Raw genomic sequence first — 27,839 nt, 5'->3', positions numbered from 1 at the left:
CACTGCGCTTGCCTGCAGTGTTTATCGTCAGTTGCTTTTCGTGCCGTCAGTTGTTATTCTGCTGCGCTGCGTGCTGGTCGTGCATAACGCGTTTTTCCTCTGTCACGCATTTCAATTTGTTGTTAACACATTTTCGTTACGTTACGGTTCGTCTTTAGCTGTTCTCTAGTATTTTTATTTATTTTTTTTAATTTTTGTTTTGTACTGCTTGTCACACTTGCGTTTTGCGTTTTGCGTCTTGTGTTGCGCGCGCGCACATTGAACAAAAACAAAGCAACAAATTCAACGGCAGTAAAAAGAAAAGAAAAAACCAACATCAACTTCAACTGTTTAACAATAACAATTGTAATAATTGGCATTATTATTATTATTTTACGCCACTGTTCTACTTTTATTGGTAGTGAAAGTGTTTTTCAACTTTTGTTTTTTCATAACTTTTTTTTATTTATTGTATGTTTTCGTTTTGTTTACACATTTATTTTGGGGACTCAGTCAGTGTTTTTTAATTGCCATAAATACTATTTTTGCAGCAATAAACAACAACAGCAACAAACACACACAAAAACGACAAAATGCAGCAAAAGGCCGACGAGGTGAGTGCAAACTAAGCGAAATAGATCAAATAAATATTGGAAATGTAAAAAGTGCTGAAAAAAAAAAAAAAACGATCGTTGCTGCTGCTGCTGCAGTGCATGTTGCTAGTGTCCTCGAACACAATGTTGCGGCGCATATCCTGTGCAACTTTGTTGCTGAGCCTCAGTTCTTTGCCTTTGCTGTGCGTTGAACTCGCTCTGCTCTCTGTCAATGTTGCTGTTGCTGCTGTGCATGTTGTTAGTGTCCTCGGCTACATTGTTGCGGATCACATCCTGTGCAACTTTTGTTGCTGAACTTCATTTCTTTGACTTTGCTGTGCGTTGAACTCGCCGTGCTCTCTTTTATTGTTGCTGCTGCTGCTGCTGTTGGTGGTTCTTGTGCCGTGACGTTCCACTGACTGATTCTGGAATATCATCATAGCAACAACAAGCGGCCTCATTGTACACGTTTATTTCGTCTTCGTTTGTTTGGTTTTTCATTTAAATTTTGTTGTCTATTCATTATTATTATTTTTTTTTGGCTCGCTTTTATTGTTGTCCTCGCACTATTTGCACAGTTGCTGTTCAAATTTTGTGGCTCTGTTCGAAGCTCTCTTTTTCTGCTGCTCTCTTAAACTATTTGTTGCGTCTGCTCAAATGCTGCTGGCCTCAGCCGCAGTTGCTTTCATGTTTCATGGGCATTGTTTATAATCATTTTTTTTTTCGGCTGCTTTTGTGTGTGTGGCGGCCGCAAAAGTCAAAGTCATGGCAACATTTGGCTGTTGCGCGTTGTTGCTGTTGTTGTTGTTGTTGCTTTTAGTGAAATTTCTTCGGGCGATTTCTTTGCCCGAAAACTTCTATTGTTTGCTTTTGGGTCTGCTGCTGCTGCTGCTGCTGCAGCCATTTGTCAAGCCAGGGATGAGCACATAAAGATCTGTATCCACAAGTGTGCCACAAGTGCCAAGTTCGATAAACAAACTGGCGACCCAGAAGTGACAGCAACCACAACAACAACAACAACCAAGCAGCAACAAGAGCAACAACCACATAAATCAACAGCTGTTTTTACAACTCATTTAGCAACAACAACAACAAGAAGAGGAGCAACAAAACATAAATTGCCTGCGCCTGAGCAAAAAATGTTTATGAGCCAAGTCCAAGTTCGAGACGGAACCAAAAGCTGTCTCTGGACGGGCTCAAATGCTGCATTTAGCCTTGCTGCAGTTGCAAGTAAAAGTCGAAAAACCTGTAAAGTGGCTGGCAACACATCGAAACAGGCGGTAGACTGACGCAGGGGGGGGGAGACAACTTAGAGGAGATGATCGCGAAGGGGGCGGGGAGGGGGGGCTTAGGAGGGCGCTATCGACCGAAGATGACTGTCCATGACCCAAATAAATGAAACTTAACGAAAAATGCTACACAAATGACAAGAGCAAGCGCGCGGGAGAGACTGGAAGACTGGAAGATAAGCAGTGTGTGTGAGTGGGAAGGGGAAGGGGAAGGGGAGTACAAATTGTCACGAGCTGCAATAAGAGGCACCCACATGTGCCCACATTAAACAAACGCTGGCAAATTATTGGCCAGAGTTGCCAGATATTGGCAACAAAAAGTTGTAGAGTTCCCACTGAATTTCCCTTTTGTGCAGAAGGATAACTTTGATTAAATCTCAAGCAATTTCAGAATTTTTACTTTCATTTGTTTGTATCAATTTTTCAATTTCAATTTTTTTTCCCAATTCTTTGACTCTTAACTTTTGCAACCTAAAACCTCTTTGCAACAAGTTTTTTCGGGCGGAAAATGGTTGGAAAAATTGTTGTCTAAAATGGAAAAAAAGTGCACTGAGCAAGGCCGGGCAATATGGGCTAGTTTGGTATATTGTTGTTATATCCATCCCTTGTCTAAACATTTTAGATATAACTTTTTCACCAGGTTAAAGTCCATCAAATCAACAACCACAATTTGGAATCAACCGTATCCGTCCATGTTAGTCTTATGCCGAGAATCTTGGAGCCAGAAAATAAAGTTTTCAAGAGAACAAAGATCTTCTGTGTTAAAAAAAAAGGAAAACCCAAGTTAGACTCTTGAGTGTAATATATTGCTTTTTTCCCATTTATTCTTAAGCCCAATTAACCTGCCCTGCCTTAAGTTTTTTGCCAGTACTTCAGTTCTTTGATACAATTTTTTCCTCCAGAAAAAAAGCTGCTAACTTACGTGAATTTGCATTTGTTTTATGCCTGCTGTCAAAAACCGGTTAGAATTTGTTGTATTTGTATTTCTTCGTCGTTTTATTTATTTTTTTATTATTATTGCGGGCTGTTGAAATTTCGCTTTCAGACGGCGACAAATTTTTTGACCAGTCAAAGTGAATTTTCTCGTTTCTCGCAGCCGTTTTCGCTGCCCGCCAATTGAAAGTAAAAATGGCCAAAAAAAAAACCGGTCAAGCAAATTGATGCAGATGCAAATGCAGATGCTGATGCTGATGCAGATGCTGATGCGGATGCAAAGGCGAAGCTCAGCCGCGGCTCAGCCCGATAAATGGCCATTAAAGTCATTATTTTTCGATTGTGGCTGCAAATTTATTTTCAAAATGTAAATTGAATATTATCAAAAAGTAAAAACAAAAAAAACATAAACAAAATTTAATGCGCAATCATCGCAAAGCCCATAATTAAGGCTAAACACAAGGCAAGTCGATGATGGATGAGAAGCGCGGGGAGAGGCGCTTTGGCTACCTGCTCTTGTTAGCAGTAGAAGAAGAAGAACAAGAAGAAGACACTGAAACCATTTGAAGATGGCTGCGGCTGTAATCAAAGCCAAAACCAAAACCAAAACCAAAGCCAAAGCCCAAATCCGAGTCCCAAAACTCTGGCCCCGAAAGCCTCTCGAAGAGCCAAAGGCGTATCGGACCAAAGAACTCAACTGTAATTACGTCTGGAGTAGGCAGCTAGATGGGCAGCAGCATGAGCAGCAAAGGGGGGTGGGGGTGGGGGGACAGGCAACAACAAACAACAAACAACAAACAGAGACAAATGAAAAACGCAAACAACGCCAGCAACAACAACAACAACAACAAAAACAAACAAAAAATGCGCCAAACTCGAAACTTGTCGCTGGCGATCGTCGAGGCGAGCAAAGCGTTGAGTGTGGCGATGGGTGAGCGGGGAGGGGGGAGGGGGGGAGGGGCTGTTTTGGTTGGGAAGAGAGAGGGGTGCATAATGGGGAGTACAGCCTGAGAGAAGGTGGAGGTCAATGGCTGGTTCAATGACACTTGACCCTTGCGAGATATTGTATGTTGAGTTTCTGCCAAAGTGAGGCTAAAAGCGGGTATAAAGAGAGAGAGAGAGAGGGAGAGAGGGAGAGCGAGAGAGTGCCATGCCTGAGAGTAGAACTGGAGCAGCAGAAACTGCAAAAAGGAGCTGCGAATGAAATCAACTGAGCTCGAGACAATCCGAATTTGAACTCAGATAAATCGAGTTCAGAGCCAAAGCTAAGCAATTGAATTCTTGGATAATACCATCTTTAAAGCAGCTCTACATAAAATGTGCATCTATGGAAAAATGAATATAAGAACGAGAAAATAAGAAGATGTTCGGCATGCCGAATTTTGAATACTCTTATAGACATTTATCTAACACTTTTGCAGATATGTGAGAAAAGTGAAGTGAAAGTAAATGCTGAGTTTGATGCAAATATTTTGGAAAACAGAACATTTTGTCATACAACAACTCTTCCTGCGACCGATTCTTCCAATAGAGCTATATAATATAGTAATGAGAAATTGATAAGATTTGTAAGCAGCATAATTTAAATTGTGACTGTCGCGTTTAGTCGAGATATCTTGGACTTGGCTATATCAGCTCGCCTGTTGATGCTGGTCAAGAATATATATACTTTATGGACTTTAAGCGTTACACATACCATGACATAGTCATAATATCCTCTGCAAGCGTATCAAAAGAGTGTGAGAATAATTTAAGCTTGGCTTCTACGGCCAAGTGTCTTTAAAAGTATATTTATGTATAGGCAACTATTTAGTTAATTATGCTAAATATTGTTGAAGATGAATAGAAAAATATATATCAAAATCCTTACAAAAGCAATCTTAAGTTCGAAAATGATAGGAGAATATATTCCAAGAGCACGTTCTGACATTCAAATTCGGACATTTACTTTAAAATATATTTTCATGCCTTACAAGCGGAATTTGTGTAGGAAAAAGTAGAAAACAAATTGTCAAGAGCTCAAGAATCATTCAAGTATAATATTGAAATCAACTCAGATTAAAACTATTGCTATATATTCTAAAGGAAGGAAATTTGAAATGAAGTCCAATACTTCCTAATATTTTCCATATTCATATTGAAGGAACTCGAAAGACTGTCAAAACTAAAAAAAAATAAAACTAATGACAAAACTAATGATATCATAAATTGTCAAACTAAACATTTACCTTAGCTTCTCTATAAGGCAGGATATGTTATTAGAAATGAAAATGTTTTGTTTTTGTGATAAAGCCTTAACGAAATGCCCGAGCTAAGGGAATTGGCCAACGAGCCGAAAAACTGAGGCATCAGAGGTGGAAAAGCTATTTTCGTATATCATCAAATGATGTTTCTACAGCTTTGCTTGCTCGCAAATCCAGAAAATCGCCCCGCCAATGAGAACTCGGGTAAACAGGCTGAAAGATTGGGTAAATAATGTGCCCATTGAGTTCTGGTAAATATGTACAGCTAGGTAAATACGTATTGCTCTTTGTTCTTCCGGGAATTATGAGGCCCACTTTCGACTGCATTTCGCTTGCACTGAGATCGTAAACAATGGCAAATAAAACGTAAGCTTATGCATCATAAATTTCACTCGAAAGAAAATAGTTGTTTTTTGGTCAGTTCTGGCAATGAATGAAGACAATATCAAAAGATCGCCCGAAGCTGAAAGAGCTGCGAGTTTTAATAAAGCCAAAGATTACGAAATCAATGCATAATGCTCGAAATACGCACAATCATAAACATAATAATGATATCGTAAAATGCAAATGAGTGCGGAGTGTTGAAAAGTGAATGTTTTATTTGTAGTGTTGTGAATGTGTTATGCATGCGACGGGCTTACCGTTAGGCGCACATCTTAAAGAAAACAAAAACGAGACGCAAAGAAAATATAAATACACAAAAAAAAAAAAAAACCGCCCCATAACAATGCAACTTTTCCCCCCCCCCCTCCATGTCGCCCCTTCCGTTTTTTTTTTGAAAGTTTTTCAACTGAACTATATAAGTTTGTATGTATTTATGTTTTGCTCAGATCTATCATAATGCAGTCGCGTATCTAATTAATTGCCGCAGCGCTTAACATTTACCGTTGCACTGCTCCAACGACTGACTTAATAGTTTTATAGCCCCCCCCCCCCCCCCCCCCCCTCTCTCTCTATTTGTATTTTATAACACTGAAATCAATTTAGCCAGCCAAACCGAAAAGAAAGAAGAAAGAAATAACCATGTCAACACAATCAAAGTGAAAGAAATCGTCACAGGCGCTCGACTCGTTCGCGATTATCTCATAGTCAGATCCGCGACAGGTTGGTTTATGCTCTGGTCTATGAATATGTATAATCGCTAGCTATATTCACATTGAGCATAATTGCTGGTAAATAGACGGCAATTAGTTGACGAGTTTTGATTTGTGTGCGAGTGTGTGCGCCTCACGCTTTTGTCAGAGTTACAGATAGACGTGTATGCTATAATTTTCGATTGATTTTTGTGTGGTTTTATTTTTGGTTTCATTGATTCACGACCTGCGATTAATTTGCGGGTTGACGCAATCGCCAGCTACAGCTGGAAATAGTAAAGACAACAGTGAGGCACAGTGTGTCCAGTGTTGATAAACTACTCTTTCTTTTTTTTGTTAGTGTTATATAACGTGCTTGTATGAAATGTTTAAACTTCAGCATGATTCTGATTTCGTGCATTTTTGAAGTGTTTTCTTATTTGAGATAGTTTCTCATTTAACTACAGGAAGGCAGAGTGAGTGCAGTGTTGATTAACTACACGTTTCTATTTTTGTTAGTGTTACATAACGTGCTTGTATGAAATGTTTAAACTTCAGCATGATTCTGATTTTGTGCATTTTTGAAGTGTTTTCTTATTTGAGATAGTTTCTCATTTATTTCAATTCTATTCTTTTATGTACTCTATATAGAGCTATTAAAATGGCTAATTAAGCTGTTAATTGGTTTGAACTCAGCGCCTCGTACATCGTATATCGCCACAGCTAAACAATATTTTTGGTTGTTGTGATAACATCCCCATAATCATAAAGCCCCATTTGCCATTCACACCCAAGACCCAGAGACACGGAGACTTGGAAGTGTCTAGACCATTTTGTTTGGGTTTTCTTGATGCGTTTATCATATAAGTATTCCACGCCCGTCCGCAACAATAAAAGATATTTACCGAAATCTATTAGAACTCAGCGACTCGATCAGCTAGGTTTAGCATATTTGTTATGTAGATTGTTGGAAGTATGAAATGTTGAATTATTCTATGGCAATTTTTCTATGGCGAATTCAAATACTACAAGAGCTTAAGACTTGAAATTCACTTTAAAATTGAATCTACTTTCTTTCGACAACTTCTTTCATTTTCATTATATCGAAAGATATAAAATTATTACTAATTATGAGAGCTAGATATCTTCTTTTCTTTCGATAACTTCTTTTATTTTTATTTTATCGATAGATATCGATTTTGGAACAAGGTTTTGAAGGCAAACATCGTTAACTATGTCAGCTGGTTACGAACATCGTAGCTAGTTTCCTTTATAGTAGTCCTGCAAATTTCAAAAGGATCGGACTATAAGAACCGAAGTCCATATGCAAATCTATCAGTTTGTATCTGTATATAAATATATGTATATGTATATGGCTATGCGTATATATAGTGTATACGTATATGTGTGTGTGTGTGTGTGTGTGTGTATAGACCGAAGCTAGAATGTGTGTAAAAGCAGCCTTGCGCTGGGGCTTAGGGCATCTTTTAGTCGGCTACTCCCAAATATCGCACTCTAAATTCTTTTTGTTATTATTTTTCTTGAGTTGCCTCACTTTCTGGAAGCTTTTCGTCTTTCCATATGTTTGCTTTGCTTGTCAAGTCGAGTGTGTCTTTTAAGACCCCGAGTTTCGATCGGATTTCATTTTGTTTTTTTTTTTATGAACTTATATGCGCTTATAATTTATGTGGCTGTCTGTCTGAGTGTTGTTTTTTTTCCTTCTCGCTTGTGAACTGTTTATCTAGTTTTGAATGCATTTTCATTGTTCGAAATTGTAGATTTGATTAGTTTCGCGTGTTGGCCTTATGCGAGGCTTTCTACTGGGCATTACGAGCCGAGCATTGTATGCAAAATGCACATCTTTTTTTTGTTTTTTTTTGTGGACCTGCCTCAATTTATGGTATTGTCTCAGATCGCATATTGGGCTGCGGATTTGCATATCAACCTTAACCCATTGGCACAAATGGGTGACTGCGACCAGTCATTAGTCTGAGACACACACCTGTGGCACACACACACACACACTGACACACACACACACACGCACACTCTCTCTTTCAATTAGCTAGAGCCCAGGCACAACAGCAGCTGCGCGTTTTCCCTCAGCCGATTGCATTCACATATGAATATGGTAAAAGTATCAATTAGTGGGCGTTTGAGAAGGGTGGGGGGGAGGGGGGAGGGGAGGGGACTTGTGTCTGGAATTTTGCTTGGCAATTTGTAAAAGGCATTTTATTTATATTTTTTCTTACGATTTGCGCTAATTATAATTTGTAACTTGGTCGCATACAAAAGGCGCATTGTTGGGCTTTTACTTTTCGCACAGTGTTGTATAGGGCTGCAGACAGACAGGGTTGCCACCCGCGGCGCGGAGTGCATTGAATTTGAATGAAAGCAAGCGGCAACAGGCTGGCAAATGTCAATGGCAGACGACAATGAGCCGAAGAGTCAAAGCGTGTCGCATTTTCCATCATCAAATGCCTAACAATGCGCGCCCAACTCTCTGGCACTTTCTCCAATTGAATGGGCCCCGATATGATATATGGCACATGGCACATGGCACATGGCACATGGCACTTGGCATTTGCCGTATGCCATATGGCATTTGCCATTGGTATTTCTGAGCAATTTGCTAGGCTGCCCACGAAATTACAATTGTTTTTCTTTTTTTTTTCGTGCCGGCTAAAATCGTAAATATACTTCTAGATATGGCCGCCTGTCGGGCTATATAAGTCAAGGTTCCAATCGCGCTGATAGCTTATCAAGTGCATTAGCTATTCCAGCTGCACTCCAACATATGGTTTGGATCTACCTATATACATATACATATATATATGTATACATTATGTATAAATATAATATGCATAGATCTATCTATCTATCTATTTGATATGCCACATTTGGCTGCAACTCTATCCATCAATGTCAGGGGCGTTGGGCTAATTAGCGTTTTGTGGGGGGGCGCGCATTAAATTCACATAAAATTGCAAAACTCGTGAGTAAAACACAAAGTCAATTAGCAAATGGGGTGTTTGCAGGCTTAAGAGACTGTTATACAACCGTTATATAGCTCCTGAATGACAGTAAAACGAACGTTATACGACTGTTATACGTGCGTTCATCATGTGAATGTTATACATCTGTTATACGACCACTATGCTGCTGTTATATATCTACATATAACTGGTATACAACTGTTAAGCGCATACTGTTTGATTGTTAAGTTAATGCTTATTTAGAATAGTGCTATTACCCAATATTATTAAGCTGTTATACGACTTTGATTTCGCTGTAAAGTATCTGTTATAGAGATCTTAGACACCTCTTATACGGTTGTTTTTTGCAAGGCCAGCTGTTAAACGAGTGTCGTACGATACTGCTGTCATACATCTGTTATACAAAAATACTGATATTTTCGGTTGTCATACAACGCGTTTCTACAAGAAGTCTATGTTTGCCCATTTCTTTTGCCAGCTATTCTTCTATTTGTAAAACTGTTATACGGCTGTCCTGCTCCTGTTGAAAATATATTCAAAACATGGCCGATTCCATATTTACTTAAACTATTTTTCTACAGCATTTGGTTGTCTTTCAAGTGGTCTTACCATGTTTGGGACTGTTATATGACTGTTAGACAAGTGTTATACGATTGTTAAATGCATATCTCAAATGCGTCTGAGTCTATATTTAAATAAATCATGTTTTTCACGCCAAATTGTTGTCTGCCAGAAGCGCTTTCAGTCTTTTATCTAATCACATTTCTATAGGCGTCAATGTGAAATGAACAGCTGGAATTAGGAACGATTTTCCAACTGTTATACAACTTACGTTCCACGTCTATTTGAAGCGGATCAATTGGTAACAACAGGCTACAAGAAACCCAGGAGTTAATATTTGAGCACATTTAATCGCTGGCATTGTTTCAAAGGTAACCAGCAAGCTTAAGAGACTGTGCTACAACTGTTATACACAAAGCCGAAACTCACCAGAATCCATATTTCCATTTAACATGTGTTCTGCACCGCATTCACTGAGTGTCAATTGGCATTTGGGAAGCACACACGAGCCAAATCGGCGTTTATCTAATCAAAAGTTCCATTAGTCGCAGTCATTTCTACTTATTTGCGCGTAACTGTACAAGGTACAGGGTTGATTTTAAAGCAGACCTTCTCGATTTATTATATATCAATTATAGAAATGATTAGTTCGCAAGCAACCAATGTGAGTAAGAACCACTTAGCGCGGATGAGTTCATGTCTATGTAATTTTGTGTAATGCTTCTATAATTTGTCTTGTGTTTTTTTTTCTTTGCCTTCCTTTTAAAATTTGTTGAAGTTCTTTCTGAGATAAGCGTCGTAAATTTAAGCGTTGCCAATGACTCAGAGCCCCAACAACTAGCTGAACTTGAAAGACATGAAGGCCCAGGCGTCCACTTATTTAGCCAAAACCAAACTTTTGTTTCTATAATCGATAACAAAATGATAGCTGATAAGGCATTATCAGGCGTAGATTTCCACACAATGCGTTCGGATCGCTGCGGCGCCAACAAGTTCGCACTGTCCTCTCTCCCTCTCCCACTTGCACTACATGTATACATATATATATATATATATTTATATATATGTACATGAACTATTTGAACCTTATATAGTGGCACTTGTTCAGATAATGCCTGCACCGAGGCCATGTTACATGGCGCACCTGCACGGCGAATGAGAAGCGCGGAGAGCAGCGCTTCGGCAATTGGCAAAAAGGAAACCAGATAAGATACTTTGCTGGCACTTTGGCTTTTTACCAATTTACCGTGTGGCTGTTTGCACACAACAACAACAACAACAATAACAACGACAACAACAAAAAAGTAATTGAAATGCCAGCGCTAATTATAAAAAAAAATATGCCCTTCCCGACTGCCATGACTCAGGCCGCCGCAGACAACGTGCATTCAATTTGGCCAATCGAATTCCCGGGGGAAGTTTCTGCCAAAAAAAAAATATACATTTGCGAATAGACATTTGTCATAAACGCATCTATTTTGGGCTATTGCAAACAATCATTGCCGCTAGATAAGCACAAAAGCAAAACAAACAATCAGCAAATTGTGCGCCAGGCAGTAGAAAAGCAATTTATGTGCACTCAAGTACTTGCAAATACATTTGAAAGCCTAATGCATTTGCTTGTAACTTGTGAATGGTGCGAATGTTGAATCGAATGCATCGAATAAATAGAGAATGTGAATAAATAAAATGAATTAACGAACGCTAAAAAAATAGAAATTTGTGAGACATTCATTTGCAAGTACTTGTAAGTACAACTGAATGTTCATTTCATTTGGTTTTGAGTTTGAGAGTTTCGATATGTGCAAGAAGAAGCTAGCGAGTTTTCGTGTATTTGATAAACATTTGATATACATATATTCGAAGAGCCGCCAAATGATGTATGTTGATTTCTTTTGGATCTTAAGCCATGACACCTTTTAGTAAAAATGCTTTAAGGCAATTTGCAGTAATACACTAATTAACTTGTTCTTAATATGCTAATCGTTTGTGTTTGAGTGTATTCATTTGTGGCCGACTTACTTGGTTCTACCAAGCACTTGGTACTTGCTTGCATTTCATTTGTTTGAGCCCACAAATATATGGGCTTATATGGGCTCGATATACTTAACTATTCGATTTGATGCTTTTTATGCCTTCATTTTAATTTGATTGCACCAACCAAATACTTGGTATTTGCAAGTGAATTGCATTCATTTCATTCATTCGTTTGGGTTAACGCAAAAGCGTGAATTTTGGAATTGATTTGAAACGCGCAATTTGCATTCGTTTGTTTTTGAAAGTGTTTTGAATTTGTAAAATGTGTTAACAAGCGAATGATTAGTTTGTCATTCGAAGAAGCAGTCAAGGTGTGTGTGTGTGTGCCTGTGTGTGTGTTTATAGCACTTCCGCTGAGCAGAGTTGCCAACCTGCTGGTCAATTGTGAACGTGTGCTGGCCTCTTTGTCTGTCTGTCTGTCTGTCTATCTGTCTGTCTGTCTGTCTGTCTGTCTGTCTGTCTGTCTGCCGTCTGTCTCTCTGTTTGCCTGCCTGTCTGATGGTTTGCTTAACGGTCATATACACTAAGTAGCGCCATCATCAACATTATCATCATCATCATTGTCAACATTATCATCATTATCGTCATCGTCATCATCATCACGAACACAGTAACATAAATAAGACAGCTGCGACAGCAGGGGGCCCCGTTAATTTGAATGCAAAAAAAATAGACGGCGACTGGGAAGTCGCACTTATGGCTTGCATATAACTATATCTAGCTGCCGCTCTCCCTCCTTCTCTTCCTCTGCCACTCTTTGTCTGTCTGTTTCGCATGTTGCATTTGCATTTTCGTTTTGGTGTTGCGTTAGTTAGTTATTTATTTGTGACATGATTTGGCGTTTTATTTGCCTTCACTTCCCTCGACTGTCCGACTTCCCCCTCCCCTTCCCCCTCCCTTTCCCCCACTCTCTCTCTCTGCCTCTCTCTCTTTTTTTAATCCGTTAAGCTTGCTGCGCTTGCCCATTGTCATCAAGCGTCGCCATTTTGTTTCTAAAAGCGTGGGAAACGCAATTTGGATACAGTTTTTTTTCTTCTTCGAAAGTCTTCTGACTGTTATACATTTGTTTAAATTAGCTTAACTTTGGAAAAAAAAACGTATAAGATTATAATACTTTTTACCATTGCGCCAAATTGAAATTTAGCTAATTTGGGCTTTACGCTTTGGGCCTGGTTGCCTCTGGCTCAGTATTTAGCGGTTAGTAGAGTGTAACTAGGCCAGTTGAGCTGCATGCTAAACGACTAACAAAATGGCAAGTGAGCTGGCTTGACGGCGACTGTACCACAAAGCGTTTGCTTAAGGCGTGCGCTGCTTAAAATGCTTTGCAAACTGTTATACAACTGCTTAAACACTCTAATGATTGTTTAATTGACTACAAAAGCGAAACAACTCTTTTGCAACCATAGGCTGCTGTTATACAAATGTTATTCAAGCAATATACACAAGCATGGGCAATATTTGTATACTATCATACAGTTATACAATGAATTAACTGTAATACTTATATTTTATACTGTTATACTAATGGTATACAACTTTTTACTTGCAGCATGTTTTGAAATAACTTACTGTTATACGACTGTTATACGACAAATTTTAAGCTCTTTTCAATACACATGGCAATATGTAGCTTGTTTAGTTTGTATACTAACGTTTAACTGTTAAACTCTTAAACTGTTATACTATTGCCAATAATCTCTATTCTATCTCTTATTTCTTGCTAAAATAACTTGAACTTATTGCATGTTCTTTAATTGCCAACTGTTATAAAACTTCTATGTGGCTTTTATATAACTGTTATATGCTCGTCATACCTTGATTTCTGAGCTCTCGCACATATCGGTATGCATTATCTGCTCTAATCGAACTATGACAACAAGTTTTTTTTGTTGCTGTTATAAAACTGTTATAAATCACAATCTCTGGCATTTTGCACACCAAGCGACCTGCAAAACGCATTTAACACTTGGTTAAAACAAACTCAAGTGTAAACGTGGGTGAAAGGCATCATCAAACACACGGAGCACATGACAAATTTCCATGGTATTTAGCTTAACCGAGAGCGAGAGAGAGAGAGAGAGAGAGCGTGTGGCAGAGGGAGAGGCCTTTCACAAGAGCCCAGCTAACGATAATGATAATGATTATGATAATGATAATTTTTATGAACATGCCAAAGCAAACAATCCGCATTGAGCCAACACAAAATATGACGCTTATAAAGTGCAGTTAGCATGTGTTAAAGACGTCTAAACACTTTACCGCTAAGCAAGCCGCTAAATGTCATAAAACAAGCAGAAGAAGAAGAAGAAGAAGAAAACGCAATTCAAGACCCTGCACCAAGTCTCTCTGGGCCCCATGATGGTTCGCTGTCCGCTGTCCGCTGACCGCTGACCGTGGGCAACCGGCATTTCATTCAAATGGAAAACCCATTCATACATGCCGGCAGAGCTGAGGGCTCACAGCTGACAGCTGGCCAGCTGCTGTTGGGGGTGGGAGTTGAGTAAGCTAACCGTAAGCTAAGATCGCTTAAATTGCCCCACAAAAAAAATATAAAGAAATCCCGTTCACATCAAGCAACGGTCAGTTTGTATTTCCATTATGCTGGCTGGCATTAAGGCCACGGCTAAAGTCGCCCCGCCCCGCACTTTCCCGAAGAAAAAAATAATGAAAAAACTCTTGATTATACGATCAACCCGGTCTGGCCACACTGAATGGGATGTTACTAGCTTATGTAGTTGGTTCAAGTGCCACAAAAGTGGTTTCACTTTTGCATTAAATTGTCTAACGAGTGGGTTTTCCAGCTCCAGCAACATATTCCCGGGCTATTGTTATGCGTAAATCTTAAGTTTGGTAGAATTTAATGCGAGCAGCGCTAAAGGGGATTACTTGTATCTGAAAGGGTTTTGTTTTGTGCTTAAGAACTTTACTGTATGATTTCTTTTATCTAAAAGGTATTCTCTTTCTGCTAAAGAGGTTTATTATATGTATAACAGTTGCTAGAGAGAGCGGTCTACTGTTTTTCTATATGCTTTATGACGAAGAGCAAAAGTGTTGCCATCTAGTTCGATGCTTACTGTACTGCGAAAAGATGCTTAAAGTGTAAGCTGTTATAATGCTAAGAAACTGTTATACGCTATTGTAGTGATTAATAAAGTACAAACCATAGATTTTGACCAATCAGTACTCATAAGCACTTGTACGAAACTGTTAAAAAGCGTTTATACAACTGTTATACAACTGCTATACGACTGATTAGTTCTAATGATGTCTCTGATGTCTCAGAGCTTACCTTTCAAATGAGAGATTACTTTATTGAGATTACTTTAATTTGACAAAGAGAAAAACATGTGGTCCATTACATATTGGAACAAATGCAATTGCTTAACTATTGCTTAAATTTTTCGGAATAAACTCAATTGTCAAAGACAATTCTATAGGATATCTTGAACTACTTTATGCTGATCAGAAAAGCCGCTTTAAGTCAAAACATTATGCCTGAGAAAAGCTAAGCTGATCGTGTCTGATTGTTAATTTTAAATGGATAATAGACCAGATGGGTTTTTCTGTCGGATAACTAAGAACCATCTGGTCTATTCTTTCAATCAGCATGGCCATGACTGAGTCCGATCACAAGATGACTCTCATATCACATGACTGACTCAGTTCCTATTTGTATATACATATGTGTATATATGTGTTCCACTAAATGCAATTGATCTACAAGCTTATAAACATGGGCTAGATCTGATGGGTGCCAATAACATGGTTGGAGGGGACCTATTTCTCAGGGTCTTGTATCTTATTTGTTTGCCCCCCTCCTCCCGCTATTTACCTTGGCCGAACAAAGCAACTCAATTAAAAAATTGACAAGAGCCTGCCTCAGTTTACAATAGAGTTTTGTTTTTCTTCCTCTAGTGCTTCTATCTGTATCTGAAGCGACAAACGTGCCGCAAATATTTGCCATTGTTTTGTTTCATTTTGTTGTTGTTCTTGTTTTTGTTATTGTTTCATTTTCTGGCAACATTTTTCAATCAAAAGCGACAGCAAAGCAACGTTTTAATTACAAGCCAAACAAGAAGAAGCGGCCCCAAAAACACGGCAATTATCAGAGATACGTCTACATTAGAGCCGAGACGTCTGCACTTGTATCTGTATCTGTGGCTGCCATGTATCTGGCATTGTATCTGTATCTTTTACGTGCTTCATGTAGCGTGGCTTTTACCAGCTGCTGCTGCTGCGGCTGCTGCTGCTGCTGTGGGCCATCATCATAATAATAATAATAATAAAAAAAACGCCAGCGCGCGTTTCAAGTTCAGACACGCAAGCCCCTAAGATGCAGATACAAATGTATCTAGATGCGTTTGGCTTTAACTGCTGCCCAGTTGTTCTCCGCATGTCAATGGCCCAGGGCAACAGCAGTTGTTATACTTGTTGCACTTCTGTCATACTACATGACATAATGTGAACGCCCGTCTTGCTTTCCCTCTCTCTTTCTCTCGCTCTGCCCCGCTCTCTCCCTCGCTGTTTGCCCCTTTGCGAATGCTGAGCACGTTTTCTGGGTTGCTTGGCCTCATCGGGCGTTGGCATGCGCTGTTTAGAGTTTGCAAGAGACGCTGGGTGACATAATTTGATTTGAAAATGCACATACATGTGGCATTGGACACTTTCAACTGTTATACCCAACTGTTATACAACACAACATATTGCTTACAATTGTCATTCACAGCGAACAGCTCCTAAATTATGTGCGCTTGCTTATAGAATCTACAAGTACGACTTGAAAGCTGTTATACAACTGTAAAACAGTTTTTATATGGCTGTTATACAGCATCATCTTAAATGAAGTCATCTTAAATGATGTCCGCTTGCTTACAGCTTCTACAAGCACTATTTTAAAGCTGCTAAACAACTGTTATACGGCTTTTATACGACTGCTATACACATATTATAATTCCTTAACATTTATATGTGAGTTCTATTACTATTCTTAAATGTTGCTCTTCCGAATGTATGTTGCAGTAAGAAGTTACATTTAACTAGCCTTGCACATTTTTATCAAACTGTTATACATATATCTCATTGTTCAATGATTATACCCAAAATATCTAAAGTAACGGCAATCGCTGACGTTAGCTAAATTTAGAAAAACAATTACTAGACCCGCTGTTATACGTGAAGCACTTGCTTCAAAAGCTGATTTTATGGGCTTTTGTAATAATATAATAAATAATATAGTATTCATAATATAATTAAATATTCATTCCCTTAAAATGGCTTCTATATAACTGTTATGTTTTATTAATTTTCAACTATTTAAAGTAACTGTAACTTAAGACAAGTGCATAAATATGCAAAATCAAGAGAAGTCAAACTCTTATACTTGAATTCAGCTCATCTAAAGCAAGTTTCAGAATACTTGGTCAATTATTACATTTCGCAGCTGAATAGAATTCTGTTGAAATGTGCTAAGCTTAAGTGCGACTGTTATACAACTGTTATACTATAAGGCTTAACCGCAACACACCCTAACAGACACAGCTCGCACCTCTGCCTGACTCAATCACACTGCGATTCGCATTGGAAAACCCCCTAAACGCCCCTAAACTGGTCGCAAATTGACGGGAGACGCGTCAGCGAGCACTTAACCTGATGAGCTAAGCAATCAATTAAACGTGACCCGGTCGAAATTCAATTGGCAAACAAGAGCTCTGATTTTTGATTTGGCCCGGTCACGCAGCCTGCCTGCCAAATGACCCAATCGCAGGCATTTCTTTATTTCTTTATTTCTCTATTTATTTATTTAATATTTATTTTTGTTGCTGTTGGTATTTTTATCAATTTGCCGCTTATCGCGAATTCGTTTCGGTAAATAGCTGTCCACACGCCTGCTTAGGTACATATACGTAAATGCGTAGTGCCCAATGCCGATCCATAAAGTCACGCAGATAAGAAAATGGAAAATATTTAGTTGACTTGAAGAAATAAATAAAATCAACAATAGCTAAGCAGCATATTTTAGGCATTGCGTAAAGTTACAACGACCTTCACGAAAAGCCCGCTAAGTAAAGCTTTAACTATTGATATATCTTTTTATACAAAAACTGTTTGTCATGATTGACTGACTGATTAACTGATTAACTGATTGATGATCAACGCTGAGGATGTGAGATTTTCACTTAAGTTCCCTTACGTAATGGACAGAACTTTGGCTAATTCCACCCGCAAGTGTGGAAAACTCGCGAAATACGATTGTATGAGACATTTTTGTCTACGAAATCGTTTCTCTTGCATAATAATCGCTAGTATAATATATATATATGTGTGTATATCCCTATACATAAAACTATTTGTACCGACTGCATTTACAACTGCATTAGCTACGTTCTGTGATTTAAATGTACGCTAGCACGGGGTTTTGTTAAATTTCACCTGAAAGTGTGGAAAATAGGTGTGATATTTTATCGTTTGTAATCCGATCGATCTTGAACTGATTTCTAAAGATCTTTGTGAAAATGTATTTTAGAAATCTAGCAAAAAAAGCGTGTGTCGAGCAAAGCCGGGTAATATTCGCTAATATTAATATATAGATGTATATATATGTATATTTATCTTTCTATTTTCTTTTCGCTTTGTTTAGCAATTTGGCCCAGTCGCGAGACGTGACTTGGTTTGTGCACCAAGCTACAGATTTGGCCAAGATTTGGGGCCAGGCTGTGTGCCGCGACCTACCCATGGTGAATATGCTTAATAATAGCAATTCGGGCATAACGGTAATTTGTAACATGCTCATGATATGGCGTCATAATTGACACATGCTCCAAGTGCATCCGCCTCAGATATCGAATTGTCCAAAGATTGAAGATATTCGTTGTTGTTGCTGCAAGAGAATAGATCACGATTTATCCAATAACTGGGTCGATCGCATGAACTGCGAGTATCTATGACTATCTATCTATGTATCTATGTATCTATGTATCTGCATCTGTGTGTGTGTGTGTGTGTGTGTTGGAGTTAGCGAAAGAAACGCTTGAGGAGGTGTTGATTTCTGTTGTGTCTTGTTTTACAAGCGAAAGAGAACCGAGACGATAATCGATAAAGCATAAAGGCCTAGTAATAATAGGTAAACTAGCGAATGCTCTAGATACTTTTGCAGAACGAGCTAATGGCCGGGCAGCCGAGGCTGTTCAACTAATCTGTATCTGTTATACGATATGATTATATAGAATTTATGAGAAGATTGTAGCGTTTGCTCCAGAAAGCAAACGCCCACTTGAATTGAAACTTAATTTCCAAGTAAATTAGTCCCAACACTTAAGATTGAAATAACAAAGCATATAAAATTAAATCAAATTATGACAAACATGTTTCCAAGTTGTCTTCCAAGAACTTTAACATCAACTAATTCTTTGCCAACCCATTTCAGGCCGAAGAAAACTAACAATAAATCTTTATAAAAGAAACGTTTCAACTTCAGAAAGAAACTTAAAATTAAAAAGTTGACATTGGGATAAAAAATAAAGAAATATTTGAGTTCAAATCAATTGGATAACAGAACAAGTTCTGAGATCTTATAAACCTTATATGAAAAACAAATCGATGTGGCGAGAAAACAAAGAAAACAACTGAACAAAATCTTTGAGGTTATGTCAAATGGCATATTTCTTAAAGCAATAAACTTTTTAAAGAATTTTTCCTTGATTAATCTAAAGATCGTTCTCCTCAGAAATGTGTTATACAGCTGATTCCGGGATCGATTCGCGGCAACTTGTCATTAGTAAGCTTCGACACAAGTCGCGTTGTTTTTTATTTGAATCTTAAAGTGGATAGATTATCAGTTAATCTTGAAAAGATGGGCGGTAAAAAAATGTGGAAAATTACAAAGCTAGAAGCTATAAATGATATTCACAAGAAATGCTGACAGTTCTCAGCTGTTAAGAGAAAACTGCCAACGGAGCGAAAGATGGTAAAGAAGTGTAAAAAGCGATAAGCGATGTTAGAAAGGTGCCGCAAGGAGGGAAGCGGACCGCACAGAGAAAGAGAGAGACGGGTGGAGGGGGTTATAAGCGGAGGCAATGCAAATGGCGTGCAGCGAAAATCAACAACTAGAGACGGCAATTTAAATGTTGGCCGGCGGGCAGTTGCCACGCCCATCGAGGCATAAGCACACAATTGAAGTACTTTTTTATTGGCTTGGCATCCTTTCAACAGCGCTATTAACATTAGCATTAAGCTTAACATAATGTTATCATAGCTGTTGCTCTAGCTGTTGACCCAAATGCCTAGCAGGCCAAAAATCTGAGTACACACCCCCTTTTTTTTCTCGCTCTTCTTCTCTTTCTCTTCTGCTGCTGCGGCTGCTGCTGCTCTTGCACATCAATTTGGCATTGTTGGCACTTTTTGTTTTTGCACGCTTCGATTGCAGCTTCGTCGGTCACTGAGAGGAACAGAAACAAAAACAAACGAAAAAAAATAGCCAAAACAAAAAACGTTAAATGAATTGCCCCAAATACGTGTGCAGCTGTTGTTGTTGTCGTTTTTGTTGCTGTAGCATCATCAAACTTCATTATCAGCATTAACATGATCATCAGCAGCTCTTAAATACATTATGAATATCATGCTAATGCGCTGATCACTCGCCTGGAAACGATAGCCCAGGCAGCGGTGTCCACTCAGCTAGCTGCGCTGCCGACGCCGACTGCGCTGCCAATTGTTGTTATGCTTCTTCTGCTAGAAGTGGAGCAAGCGTCGAGTGTGTAAATGTGCTGGAGCGTGAGAGCGCACGTTGTCGGAGAGCGCGTTGGGCAAAGCAGCGTACGAGAGCAAGTCACGGTCACGTTTCTCGTCACGTTCTGTTGTGCTTTTGCGATTCTGCTGCTGCTGCTGCTGTTCTTCATCTTGTTGTTGTTGTTGTTCGTAATTTGTTCTTGTGCTCTGCTGTTTCGTGTACCGAGCTGATCTTTGGGCACATTTTGCATGCGCCAGAGCAGCCAAATGAATTTGCGGTGCTCAGGCGCTAAGCTGCTGCTGCTGCTGCTACTGCTGCTGTTGACCCCGGCAACATGCAAATGAGTTCAGCTTGGGCCAGCGACTTTGGCTTGGACATGCGCTATCCCAATTGCCGTTATTGCAAGCAAAACAAAGAAAAAAAAACTTAAAGTTGCGGTAAAGTGGAAAAGCAAGAGAAAGAAGGGAGACAGCAGGGTAACAACAGCTGTCAAGTTGGCAGCTGCTGCCATTGCACTTTGCAGGTTACATGTGTGTGTGTGTGTGTGTGTGCATGTGTTGCTGTCACATGTTGCCAACGAGCAGCAACTAGCAACTTGTTGCGGGCACTATCAAAACTTCCGTTTTGTACATTTCGGCATGTTTTTTTTTTTAATTTGTTGCTGCCAGTGAAAACGACAGTTTAGCTTTTTTTGTGGCTGTTGGTGTTCGTGTTTGCGGCTGTTGTTTAACGCACAATTGAGTGAAAATCTGCAACGAATTGCGCAAAAATTTGATGAGCCTCGCGCGCAAAATGTAAGCAAATTGCATTTGTTGCCGTGTTGCCGTGCGGCCGTGCGGCCGTGTTTCCGACTGGCTTTTTGCCCCGTCTGCAGCTGCGGCTGACTACTTATTGGCTCTAAATGCTCGGCAACAACATTTGCTGCCACTTTCTAATGCGACAGCAGCAACAACAACAGCTATGCGGAAGCAACAGTCAACAGTCAACAGTTGACGCACTCACATACAGACCTCAGGCGCCCCCTAGCGCCCTCTTTTGGTCAATGCGCTGACCCGCAACATGTTGCCAACAAAATCTTTAACCTAAGTGCACAACACACACACACATACAGACATACAGGCACGCCTCGGCCCTCCCCCAATCCTTGACAGGCATCTCTTGGCCATTTCTAGCATTTCTGGCACATTTCTTTCTGCACATTTTTGCCATTTGTCGCCGCTGGGGGAAGCGTTTAGACGGCAAATTGCATTTAATCAGCACAAAATGCAGCTGGAATTTTTCTGCTCAAAGAATCGTGAAATCAGCTACAGAAAAATCTCGTCTGCTGCAGTTGCGGCTAATTGACTTGTCATTTGGCCAACAAACACATAAACAACATGGCAGCAGCCGAGCAGTGTTGTAAAGCAGCGCAAAGAATGTGTTACCTCGTGTTCTTGTCAAAGTTGACATGCACTTAACAGCTGTTCTGCTTGCCGTCTACACATTTCTTGGCCCTGCTGTATAACAGTTTAGGTAAGGTCGAATAGCATCATGTTGCTGTCAAATTAGCATGCACTTTAACATGCTTGCAGCTTTTATTACTTCACGTTCTTGTCAAAGCTGGCAAGCACTTTAACATGCCGTTTATTTCAAGCCTGCAACTGTGCAGTTTATCATTAGCTTAACTGCCTGTCAATATTTAACAGGCAGCTTAAATTGCTGTTAAATTAGCAGTGTTGCCAACTTCACTCATGATTTCGCTGTGAATACTGTATCATTGCGTAAGTCATATACTTGTCAAATACTTTAACTAGCAGTTAAAAATTGGCGTGGCTCCACGAACAAAGACTCCAAACTGTGCCAGTTGCAATCGGTAATCAATTAAACTGTGCTACTTACTAAACAGCTGTTGGATCTGCCTGGCTCTAGATAATGCCCTGATGACAATGAAGTTAACTTCAAGCTAAATGCTCTTTAATTTAACTGTCAATTCTGAATGCGCCATTAAAACAGATGTTCCATCTGTCTGGCTCTGTGCAATGCGTGTGTTCCTGAAGGTATTCCAAGGTTTTCGGTTGACTTTCTTTTTTTTTAAAGGTGTTTTTTCTAGTAAACATGTTGCGGCTTTTTGTTGATATTAAAGCTCTTCGAAGCTTTAATTTTTTCTAATCGTCTTCTGATACTGCAATCAAACGCACCTAAAGCACAGAAATAGAGCTTTAATACAACTTGGTGAGCTTTAAGACAGCTTTTGCGTTTATCTCAATCGTTTTCTTTCCATATCTCTCGTTTTATCGAGCAGTTGATTCTAACTATTTCGGTATCTTAGTTCCTATATACATCGTTTAATAATTTGTTCAATTTATTATTATACTTAACTCATATCTTTCAGTCCAGCTTTATCTTGATCCCCAACTCGAACTCTATCTTCCTCTGTTTCTTTATCTCTGTCTGTATCTGCATCTGAATTTGTATTTCTGTCTCTTTTTGTATCTTTGTTTTTATCTATATTTCATAATGTATATCTTTCTCTATTTCTATTTAAAGCTAAGGTTGTTTCTTTCCAAGTATGACTTACTTTTTATTTGTTTCCCTTTCTTTATTAATATCTATATATCTAGCTCTATCACTAACTTTGCTCTTATCCTTTTCTCTGTCTCCATATGTGACTCTATCTTAAAAACTATCCTTTTCTCTATATCAATCTCTATATCTCTATCTCTATCTCTATCTTTATCTCTACGTTCTGCTCCTTTTCTATGTCTTCCTACCTGCATATGTTCTTTATTCCTTTTTCTCTCTTCCTACCCCTTTTATAACTTTTACTTCGTCTCTAATGGTTTCTCCATATCTATATAACCTTCTATCTTCTATCTCTATCCATCTCAAGATATGTAGATATCTTTATTTCTATATCTGTCAACTTAAGATCTCCCTCTCTCTCTCTATTTCCCTTTATCTACCATCCACTTTCTCTCCCCTTTCTCTACCCTTCCTCTCTCTCCCTCTACCCACTCTCTTTCTCTCTCTAACCTGTTGTCTGCCAGTTTTGTAAGGTTTCTCTCTAGCTGAACTCCTTAATGAAATGGAAATAATTGAATTTTACCGCCTTGCTTTCCACCTCCCTTCCCTCCCCGCTCACCCACGCACACACACACACACACACACACACACATATTGAATTACACAGCCCGTTCAACCGCATCCACTAAAAACTTCCAATTTTCAATTTCGTTTTCGTTTACAATTTTTCATTTCCATTTCCATTTTTCTCATTTACTTCAATGCATATGCGATGTCATAACTTTGAGGTCGCCTTCGTCACGCCCATCATCCATAATATGTGACAACAACAACAGAAACAACAACAACAACAACAACAACAACTTGTTGTTTATTATCTTTGTTATTGTTGCTGTTGATTTTTACTTTCAAACACTTTTACTCTCGTTTGTTTTTTGTTGTCGTATATGTTAAGCATTTTTACGAGCTGTGTTGCCACCGCTGAACCACAAGCAACAATGCAACAGTTTGGTCCCCCTTTAGCAACCCCCCCCCCCCTCGCCCCTCGCCCCTCCCCCTACCATGCCCCTCCCTCAAGTGTGCTTTAAGCCTTTTGTTTTGGGTGGAATTCAATTTGCGTCCAAATGTCACGCAACTTTTGCGATCGCACGCATCAAAAGCCGCTCTGCGAGCTTCACGTTACGTTCGTTCAGCTGTCCCCCCTCCCCATCCTTCTACCTCACCTTCCATCCACGCCCCTGACAGCCCACCTGCCCCCGCCCTGTCAACTGCTTTGCCTGCATTTGATTAGGTGTCGCTTTGTCTGCGGCTTTTTATTGTCATTTTGTTGGCCATCATCCGCTTTGTTCAATTGTGCAAGCCGCTTCGATAATCTGCTCGTTTCCCCTCTCTCCTCTGCCCCTCACCCTCCCTCCCTCCCACCCTCTGTAAAGCATCCAGATCTGCGGGCCTCAACTGCAGCTGCAGCATCTCGAGTTCATCACGTAATTGTCAGAGGCTGCAGTACGCTTGAAAAGACTAATTACAGTGTTGCCTGCCTAAGTGGAACGAACTTTTTTGCCATGCTCAAAGAATTCTATTGAACTAACGAACTTAACTGATTAATTTAGTTATTATTTAATTTTATTATTTTTAAATTATTATTAAAATATTGAAATATCTGGAGAAATTGTTCAAATTCTAGATACAAATTTGTGTCGGATTACGATATACCCTATAAAAAATAAATAAGAATTTGTTCCTCGTAGGCACTCTCTACCGTAACTGATGCAGAATGAGAGAACTGACAAACGCACGCTGAATATTGCATGCCCATTTACGCCTCGCTATTGATTACAGGGTATAGTTGAACTCATGAACTAAAGATGGCTCCAATTAAAATTGGTTGCTCTTAGGCAGTCTCTACTGTAGCTGGCCAGCTGGCCAGCTGGCTGGCATTCGTTGCGCGTCGTTTCGATTACATTCGATTGGTAATCGGATCACTTCCTGCTTGCCACACACACACACACACACACACACACACACACTTAAAACAGATCGAATTGCCTAACCCTTCTCCCTCTCTCTCTCTCTCTCTCTCTCTCTCTCTCTCTTATAGAAAATGGATCCATTGATGCGCATCCAGGAGGAGATCAAGGAGGTGGTGCGTCGCGAGGAGGAGTACCGTCAGCTGGCGACGGCTGCCGCCCTAACAGCCACGCCTCCAATCAAAGTGGAGGCCGCCTACGAGGCGAACTATGCCACGCTAAATGGCAATGCTGGCGAACTGGAATCGGAACTGGCTCATGTACAGGATCAGGATCAGGATCAGGATGAGGTCGACCAGGGCGTTCTGGTCACCGCACAGCCGGCGGCAGTCACCGCGCTGCTGGTGCCCAGCGAGGAGCAGTCGCCCTCGCTGGCCTCCAGCGTGAACAGCAACAGCCACAAGGAGGAGAGCCTGGACGAGCAGCACTCGGATGACTCCGGCATATCCGCCTCCTCGCTAAAGACCAACAACAACAACAACAACAACAATAGCAACAGCAGCAAGCTGGACGGCAAAGCCGGTCTGAAGCTGAGCCTGGCGGGCAGACAGGAGTCGCGCTACATTGGACCCAATTGCTACAACCTGACGCCGGAGCCGCCGCAGCAGAAGCTAATGACGCGCAGCCCCGCGCCGACCCAGGCCCAGCAGCTGCAGCAGCAGAAGCGACAGTTCGCCTTCCATGGCGCCACCAAGGGTGTCATGCAGCGCTTCATTGCCTCCCACGGCAAGCTGCAGCTGGGCAGCGTTGGGGCCAGCAACGGCGTTGGGGGCAGCAACGGCGGCCAGCTGTCGCCATTGACGCCCAATGGGAACAGCCCGACCCTCAAGCTGAACACGCGCAATGCTCTCGCCTTCCTTGAGTCCGGCAGCAGCTCGCCGCTGGCCCTGAACCTGAACCTGAACAACAACCATAACAACAATAATATCGGCAGCAGCAGCAATGGCACGAACACCCTCTCGCAGGGCGCCATCGAGCGGGACTCGGAGGGCAGGCCGCTGAGACGCGGCTATGTGCCCGTCGAGCAGAAGATCCAGCGCGAACTGCAGGACCTGAAATCGCGCGAGTCGGAGCTGAAGCGACTGCGCAAACTCAACCGACAGCACATGCTGGAAAAGCTGTAAGTGCCGGTCAACCTTAAGGGAGACATCCTTGGGCTAACTCTTCCCCATTGCAGCCAACTGAGCACCGACGACGAGGCCGATGCGGATGACGATGACGACGACTCCGAGGTAGAGCACTGCTACGGACCAGGCAAATTGCGCAATGCACAATCTACTTTGGAGCTGGAGAGAGAGAGGTGAGCATTATCTGGTCCGGGTGGGAATTCGGAAAGGGTTAGCCACATTTTCGGAGCAGCTGGAAAGTAGCATGGATTGTTTGAAGAGAAAAAGCTCAAGCTGTAGGTCTGTGGGCTAGGAGCTTCACTTACCTTTCCGCCCTAGGCATTCCCAATGGAATAAGTTCTCTTAAAGATCTGCAAAAAAAGTGCTAGAGAAGGAGGGGGGAGGAGCATTAAGAAAACGTTTGGATTTCCATTCAAATCAAACATTATTCTTCTAGGTGCCCAAGGAGATCTCTTCCGTTTTCTTCCCTTTCTTCGATTTCTTTAAAGAGGGAAGAAAGGAAGGGTATAAGGAAGGTAGATAGACATGTTTGGGAATAAGCTGTCAGCATTAGTAGAAGGTTTGGATCTCCATTCAAATTAAACATTGTCTCATAGTACCCAAGAAGATCCCTTCCGTTTGCTTCCCTTCCTTCGATTCCTACGAATTTATTAACTGAAGAGGGAGAGGCAAGGAAGAAAGAAATGGAGGATAGATAAATATGCTGAGAAGCTAGAGAGAAGGACCTAACGAGCTTCCTTTCCTAGCAATTCCCAAAGCAATAAGTTCTATGTGAATAAAGTACTGGGGTAGGGAATTGGGAAGAAAGGGGGAAAAAAGTCTTAGATCCATAATATCAATTGGTTTTGATTTCGCATTGGGGAATTGTTAAGTTAGGAATTTGTTAAGGTCGTCAGATATTAGGGGTTTCTGGCTTGTTTTCGAGGATGCGCATCAGGCTGTGCTTTCAACCTTTGCCTCTAAGTGAGTATTATTCATTTAAAGCTGACTACTCACACGTATTTCCACTGCTCTCTTGACAGCAACGACCTGGAGCTGATGGGCCACAAGTCTTTGGGCAATCGCAGCCTGAACGCCGCCGCTGTCCTGTCGAATGGGGGCAATAATGCGCTGACCACAACTGGCTCCAACTCTTTTGGCATGCGGCCGGCCATGTCCCTGGCCGAGCTCTGTGACCTGACGCCGGAGGAGGCGCCCTCCTCGCATCGGCTCATCGCGCAGTGGGAGAGCCTGATCAAGAAGAATGCGGAGGGCATTGAGGCGGCCATCTAGAGAGCTGGCGGCGACCAAAGCACACCAAATTATTATTGTAATGTCCCAAGCACTAAACAAAATCAATCCTCCCCCCCCTAAACACCCCAGAAAGTCCCTTAACAAACAACAATTATTTTTTTTTTTTTTGTAAAGCCATGTTGGGCTGATATATAACGTATATAGTATTGGATCGAGCGGGATCCATTAATATACGATCAACGAATTAGTATTTTTAAAAGGCATGTACTTAAAACAATTGTGTTTCTGTAATTTATGCAAACGTGTATGTAAAAATTCTTGAGATCTGTTGTAAATAATCCTTCGTGTTTCAAGTGCAAGTTTCGGCCCCGACTTGTCTATATAATTTATTGAATATAACCTTACCTGCATATATACGCGTTCATATATGTATACAATAATGCTATACAAAACATACGTACTTACGATATGCGATACCAATTTTGCGAAAAGCGATTTAATAAAACATTCATTTAAATCGA

At 40.5% G+C, this 27,839-nt stretch overlaps 1 protein-coding gene across 3 annotated transcripts; it reads left to right on the top strand.

The window, feature by feature from the left end:
• Nucleotides 1–7: 7 nt before the first annotated feature.
• Nucleotides 8–27,839, top strand: mdu (meduse). 3 transcript variants are annotated; one of them, XM_064684564.1, is made up of 5 exons: nucleotides 8–146; nucleotides 531–593; nucleotides 25,030–26,078; nucleotides 26,136–26,258; nucleotides 27,108–27,839. In XM_064684564.1, the coding sequence occupies exons 2-5, from the start codon at nucleotides 573–575 to the stop codon at nucleotides 27,355–27,357; spliced, it is 1,443 nt and encodes a 480-aa protein (XP_064540634.1). In that variant the 5' UTR covers nucleotides 8–146; nucleotides 531–572; the 3' UTR covers nucleotides 27,358–27,839. The 3 variants fall into 3 exon arrangements, with proteins under 3 accessions (XP_064540634.1, XP_064540637.1, XP_064540636.1); XM_064684566.1 differs by lacking the exon at nucleotides 8–146 and adding an exon at nucleotides 325–345; XM_064684567.1 differs by lacking the exon at nucleotides 531–593 and having other exon boundaries at nucleotides 60–146.

The sequence above is a fragment of the Drosophila montana genome, unplaced genomic scaffold (assembly GCF_035044405.1).
Source record: "Drosophila montana isolate Dmon_TW-CO22-7 unplaced genomic scaffold, ASM3504440v1 contig_2781_1, whole genome shotgun sequence".
NCBI lineage: Eukaryota > Metazoa > Arthropoda > Insecta > Diptera > Drosophilidae > Drosophila > Drosophila montana.
This window is presented reverse-complemented; position numbering and strand designations above follow the sequence as displayed.

Coding starts and splice junctions, on each gene's coding strand:
- mdu (XM_064684564.1), top strand. CDS start 573: ATGCAGCAAAAGGCCGACGAG. Junction 26,079..26,135: donor CAGCACATGCTGGAAAAGCT/GTAAGTGCCGGT, acceptor TCCCCATTGCAG/CCAACTGAGCACCGACGACG. Junction 26,259..27,107: donor TTGGAGCTGGAGAGAGAGAG/GTGAGCATTATC, acceptor CTCTCTTGACAG/CAACGACCTGGAGCTGATGG.